The following is a 6660-nucleotide window of genomic DNA, read 5'->3' on the forward strand; positions in this document are numbered from 1 at the left end:
TGGAATCACAATCTAGAAGGCCAATTTATATAGAGGCAATGATCTACTGAATGTTGCTAATAATGATGCTACAGTTTTTCGGAATAAACCGGAAACTATAGGAACAATATAGTAGTGGTGAAATTTTGGATAGAGTGATAAACAACTTTTGTACTTTTCTTATTCAGATTAAAGGGAGATCACCCCCAGCTACTTAACAAAAAAGAAATATACATGCTACAAATAAGTTCAAATCCTTGGGTGGGTTCAAATATTTTGTCATGAGAAGTCCATATGTTCAGTTTTGGGAAAGTATACCTCCCGCTGAAAGAGCAGGGGAAAGACCGTTTCATTTACGCCAAGGTCACCCTGATGCTGATCACCAGCGGGGCGTTGGCAGTAGTATGCCGCCTGGCCGGCCGCCTCTGCAACTACATGGTTAAGGAGATAGGCGAGGTCGAGCCTGAGATCCGTAGCATGCATGACTCCGTGGACATGGCAGCGGCCATGGCCCGGTAGCGGTGTTGATTTCTGTGTGTAGGTTTTTTCTGGTAGTGACACCTATGAAGAAGGTTAGGTGATCCATACGGGCAGGGATGCTACTGAGTTGGAAGAGTAGCCAACATAACACCAACCATAACATGTGCTTCTTACTCTGTGTATGGCTTGCTGTCAAAACACCAAACATAACATGTGCTTGGTTAGTTTAGTCAAGCCATTAGTTGTCTATAATGTATGAAATTGTAATGCTCTCATGTGTGTTATGATCAAGTATACTACTTCTCTGTTTTCTCGGAAAAAAAGTATACTACTTCTCTTAAGAAGGTCGGAGCCAACAAGGCATCACATAACTATGTTTGATGCATTCTTCATGTCGAGGGTCTGATAATGGACATAACACAGCTACTGGAGAGGAGATTAAAATATGGAAGATAGCAACAGAGGGGGAAGCTGAGGCTGGTAGATCCATTGAGCAAGAGTCCTAGACCCAGGTGTGTTTATAATTGAGTTGTTTCTAAGACCAATGTTGCATGGATGGTTGCACTCAGAATCTCTGTAGCTATTTAGCTGAAGGTGTGCATGAGTTTGAGATATATATTATTTTTGTAGTTTTACCTTTAGAACCATGCAAGTTGTCCCTTTTTTATAAATAACTTCATGTGGAGAAATATTGTTTTTGAGGGAAACAAGGTCAAGAATTCGCATTAGTGGTTGGCAGTGGTAATATAATAAGTTCGCATTTTATACTAGCTAGCAAGACTTCACAGAACCGCTGCCTCAAACTTCAGAGAAGATGGGCATGAATGACTGTTTTGGTTGCAACTCCAACAACACGTGCATCATATTTCTGTGCATCCGGTAGCTTATGCAGCCCATAATTAGTTTCCGGCAGATTGATGATTGGGAGAAGTACATAGAATGCCCCTGTATAGGTGCGTACAGAATGACGATTGGGAGTTTTCTGAAGGTTAGAATTCCAGCATATTAGTATCTTCATTTTCCAACAGACTAAAAGGATATAAGTTTTGGTTGTGCGCCCATTTGTGTGTGCACGTGGGTAAAAGATCCTTGGAGATTTTCGTTTTTTTAGATCTCTCATGCACCTTGAGCTAGCAATCCAACCTACAATGTCAATTTTCCTATGAACAAGGCTCAAAAGAAAATATTTTGAATACTGTCCTGACATTCTTGTGAATCTGCACCTCAAAGTTTTAATTTTTGCAGCAAACAATGCAGAGAAACAAGATTAACAAGTACGGAGTAATAGATCATATAAATGTATGGTGGTGACTGATCAGTCATGGTCCAAGAACGACAGGGAAATTAAAACTAAGCAACACATGCCCGCATAATAGCAGAACAAGAGCAAGAGAAGAATGTTGACTAGCAGGTCGACAATGACGCCTGCTAAGGGAGCATCCATACGTGCATCCTTTTGCCATTGCCGAAGCCCCCTATCCTCGAGCTTGATAGTCTCATGTGCCATCCTCGACGACATCCTCGCCATGGCCCCCAAGCCTCGCAACTACGTCGCTAGCTGCCACCAAAGCTGAGCACGTTGGCAAACCAGGATGAGGACAGCCCATACAGCACCCGAGGTAGTACTTTGAGTCATGCCTACAAACAAGTTTTTTTCTACGAAAACAGAACTTTTGTTTCTGGGCAGCATGTTCCTCCTAGGCATCAACACTGTGCAACCTTGAAGCAAAGGGTGAGGTAGCTAGCTCCCTTACTGTTGTTTTATTTGATTTTCCTAAGGCATTCCATACATAATTGTAACCCTGCCTAAGCTTCCTAGAAATACATACGTCTCGCTAGGAAGTTTGCATATGTTCTAGCTCTTCTCAGTTAGGATTAGCTAGATATATTCTAACTGTTCTCAGTTTGGATATGCTCTAACTCTTCACAATGAGGAGTATATATTGATCTTAGAAATTTGTCAGTGATGTAATGTTTTGTGTACAAGCTGATTCGTCTTTTTGGTGACATCAGGTTTTTAGTAGATGAAGGAGAAAGTCCGCGCCAAGAAGACCATTCTGATGGATTCAAGAGAATCAAGAGTGAAGCATCAACATATGATAAATATGTCGATGACAAATATGCCTACCGAGATACTGAGTGGTTTCAGATATCTTTGGTTGATTTGGATTTGCTCACATAGAAAAAGGTTGGCCATATATATATGGTAGTTACTTCCATGTCACAAAGGTGTTCTTCAGTAGGTACTGCACAATCATGTTGAACTTTCACAACAATCACATTCTCAGTGTTGTTGTCATATCATATATCTCTATAGTGTTTGATCACAATTTAGACAATTGATATGATGTTGCTCATCTTTCAGTATAATATCTTCTTTTTCCAGATTTACATTTCCATTCTGCAGGAGGACCTATGCTTTAGCATGTTGATCTCATTTTAATTTTCATGTTGCTATATACTTTTGTCCTAGCCTAAGGACCTTGGCGATTCAAGAGTTGTAGGACATGATACATACTGTCACTGTTAGTAGGAATTGTGGGCGTTGGCCCCCTGTTGAGTATTGCATATTTAGTACGTGCAAGTCTGCTAAGGGGCCTCGAGATATGCTTACTTATGGTGCTAGGTCTTTTTTTCCCGTTGCAACGCACGGGCCTTTTTGTCTCTACCTACTAATAAACCAGCGATTGCTTCTGGTCGTACGTCGTCGACGTTTTTGAATAGAAGTCCCTCTGTTTTTCAGAATTCAACCCGCAGTCCTTTTTTTAAGTCATTAAACTGAGATACTGTTTCATTTTTGCAAAAAAAACCTCTACTTTGGTATATTCAACCCGCGGTCCATACGTCTGATTTTATTATTTGGGAGCGGATCAAATCGACAGCTCGAGCTTGCAGGGGCTGGGGGCAGATCCGGAGGCAGGGGTCGCCGGTGACGACGAGGAAGGCGGAGCATGGGAGGATCCATGGCATCCGCGGCTCCTGGGCACAAAGGAGACAGGGAGGCCAGGGAGAGAAGAAGGAAGAAAGGAGGGGTTGTGCGGCGACCTAGCGAGGAGCTCGCCGGAGCTGGGCGAAGGCGGACTGGCGCGGGAGACGGAGGGGTCCGGCGCGGCGGCGCGAAGTCCTTGCAGGTGGAGGCAGGCGTCGAAGCAGAGGACGAGAGGATCCCCTGATCCATCCCCTCCTACCCATCCAGCCCTTCCTCGATGGCCCGCGTGCGACGAACCCCTACGCGGGGTAAGAAGGGGGATCACGCGAGGTGGAGCACTCCAGCCCCCTCCTAGCCCTACCACGGTGAGGCCTCCTTTCCCTCTCTCCCTGCCTGAGCCATAGGCTGGCGGCGCTGAGGTCGATATGCTCATGCACACACTGTTGCTGTGACATGATGACAGCCACGACCCACTTTTTCTTCCAGTTCCTTGTTTTTGTGGTGGATGCATCCATGATTATTTGTTTCAACTATTGTTTTTCAATTTAGTCAATCAAACCCATTCCGATGCTGCTCTTTTACTTGTACAAATAAACTATTGTTCACTAAACTGAGCAGCTAGCTACTGGTGTCTCAAAGATTAAGCGCACGTTGGTACTTATGGTCAGGCCTGCCTCAAGTAGGGGAAGAAGAGGAGGCCTGAAAGAGAGAGGCCGCAAGGTAGAAGCCTTTTGATTAGGAGGCAGTCCAGCAAGTTGGACGAACTGGTGATAAAGAGATAATTCTATTCTGAATTTTTATCTGAAAAGCAGGATTGGATCACGGATGTATGTTGGCTATGTCTCTCACGGTGCGTGGAACCAGTTATTGGTTAATTTCATTTTGTTTGTTGACATTGATGGTGTTGTCCATTGGTTTAACAGAAATTTGTTGAAGCTAAAGATGAAGAGGAACTCGTGGAAGAGGAAAAGAAATGACATGGTAGAAATTCATTCACACATATCAGGGTCATAGTGAGAGGATTGATCTGCTTGATTCGCTCCTGATGGTCGGTGGATTGTTTCTGGTAGGGCTAAGAGTTCTGTGAAGGTAAGATTTTGATCCAACCTATTAAGCAGTACCACACAAATTATAGGAGAATCTGTTGTTTGGTCCAACCTATAAAGGTGCCATATATGCTCAATTGCTCACAACAGTGCTAATATTAACAAGGTGCATAAACTCACGCTCTAGCGGAAGATATCCTTTATATTTTTGGGGTCACTGATACCTGTTCAAAAACATAAGATGTGTTCCTAGATAACATCTTTCCTCCAAAATAATTTATATATCATCTAGACTTGGTTAGTTGTAACTTTTGCTTTCTGTTCTTTCCACAAGCTTCTGTAGGTTCAAATGACAATTGTTAAATTTTGGGACCTTAAGACTTTTTAGTTGATTGCATCCTCCAGACCGGGAGGTATAATAGCATATCCTAATTGTCTAATTGATGATTCAGAAAGCTCTGGCTCTACTCATGTATATCAGTTTATATTCAGATTGTGAAGTACTCCTTCTATAAAGAAATATAAGAGAGTTTAGTTCTATAAAACATATTTATATGCAGTTATCCAACAAATTTATGTCCTAAAATCTTACAACTTCTCTTAAGCTGTTTTTTTACGGGAAAACTATATTTGATCATAACCTTGGCTTAAATGCAATTTAATTTCAACCTCAAATTTGGTGATTTTTTAATGGGCACAACTGTGTCGGTAGAGGACTAGAGGTTGACAGTTATGAATTTTGTGATAATCTTCGGTTATACTGTTATATGTAGCACTTTCCAGGTTATATGGTTCACATTCTCTGAGCCAATTCACAATGACCATTCCAGATTTGGGCCTTGCGTTTTTAAATTATTTTGTAACATTTTGGTTGATCTTTGATGCTGCTCCTTAATTTTTTACATTGACTGGTGTAGAACTAAATGAGTGTTGACATTCAAGGGAAGCCCCAAGCTTTTAAACAGTATATGAATGTTGTTAGTTCGGTCCTTCACAAATAAGTCCCTTGATGTGTGTCATCTCTCATTGCGTATAACATCTGGTCTTTCTATTTTTCATTGATTTTTCTTCTCCCGGTGCACTGAATCTGCAAGGGCGTGTAGACGGCAGGATGAGCAGCAGCATGCCGGTGGTAAGACAGGGCGTGTAGACGGCAGGATGAGCAGCAGCATGCCAGTGGTAAGACAGGGCGTGTTGGCGTATGCGAAGCAGCCATGCATGAATCTTGGCGGCGGATGCTTGCTGGCCGTAGTGGCAGCACCAATTCAAGCTGGGAGGCGGGAAGCTGGAGTAGCAGGAACGATTGGTCGTCCATTAGGCATGAACCCAACTCCACTGTACTCCCTTTTCTTTCCGTAACCAATTCTTTGGAGCAGACATGTGGGTACAGTTACATAGCCTGAAGATTGTTTGCTTTTTTTGGTTAGTTTAGATTTAGATTTCTCAGATATTCACTATTTGATCAATCGATCCATGTAGATCTCATTGACATGGTTTGTGGAATGTACCTTTCAGCATTTACCCTGATTAGTTAAATCCCTAGCTGGTGATAAGAGGAAGAGGATGATCAGGAAAGCATGGAGTTAAGTGAATCAGTACAGGAAGAAGGCCGTTCAGAAAAAAAATAGTAGAGGAAGAAAGGGAGGAGCAGCAGTCAAGGTTGGGCTTGGTGGCCTCGACGCCTATGACCTCCTCTATGCCAAGCCTCGCATCACCCAGTTATTATGTTATCTACTCCCTCCGTTCCGAATTACTCGTCGCAGAAATGGATGTATCTAAATGTATTTTAGTTCTAGATACATCCATTTCTGCGATGAGTAATTTGGAACAGAGGGAGTACTTCCATGAATTTACTGGCGTATAGAAATATGACTATCTGATGTACTCGTATGACTTAGCTGAGTTCCCTCTTTATGTAACAAGGCTCTCTTTTAAAGTTGTTTCGCTGTCCTCATTCCTCGTGATCTCGGAATCAGTATTTAGTTGATAACTGTGGTAACAAAGGATAGTTTGCGAACAAGGTTCTCACCCCTTATATTTATTTTGGCATGGAAAAGCACTGTGATTAAATCTGTTGAGTACGCCCTTATAGCAGACTAGCAGTAATCTTCATATGAATGGACCTTCAATGTTGTTATTGATAAAGAGCTGAATATAAGATACGTTTACAATTATGTGAGGAAGCGAGCATCGATTATAAGGAGGTAGAGATGTCCATGGTGGAGC

At 42.4% G+C, this 6660-nt stretch overlaps 1 protein-coding gene across 1 annotated transcript; it reads left to right on the top strand.

Moving 5' to 3' along the window:
* The first annotated feature begins 273 nt into the window (after positions 1 to 273).
* Positions 274 to 5955, top strand: LOC123191387 (uncharacterized). The gene is made up of 5 exons (XM_044604147.1): positions 274 to 451; positions 3326 to 3753; positions 4007 to 4108; positions 4201 to 4238; positions 4312 to 5955. Exons 1-5 carry the CDS (start codon positions 274 to 276, stop codon positions 4400 to 4402), a joined length of 837 nt encoding a protein of 278 aa, XP_044460082.1. The 3' UTR covers positions 4403 to 5955.
* The last annotated feature ends 705 nt before the right edge of the window (positions 5956 to 6660 follow it).

This window comes from Triticum aestivum, chromosome 2A, assembly GCF_018294505.1.
Source record: "Triticum aestivum cultivar Chinese Spring chromosome 2A, IWGSC CS RefSeq v2.1, whole genome shotgun sequence".
Lineage (NCBI taxonomy): Eukaryota > Viridiplantae > Streptophyta > Magnoliopsida > Poales > Poaceae > Triticum > Triticum aestivum.

Excerpts from the sequence above, each read along its gene's own strand:
- LOC123191387 (XM_044604147.1), top strand. The coding sequence starts at position 274 with ATGTTCAGTTTTGGGAAAGTATACCTCCCGCTGAAAGAGCAGGGGAAA. Across the intron at positions 4,109-4,200 it reads TGAAAGAGAGAGGCCGCAAG|GATTGGATCACGGATGTATG; the intron begins GTAGAAGCCTTT and ends TCTGAAAAGCAG. Across the intron at positions 4,239-4,311 it reads TGTTGGCTATGTCTCTCACG|AAATTTGTTGAAGCTAAAGA; the intron begins GTGCGTGGAACC and ends TTGGTTTAACAG.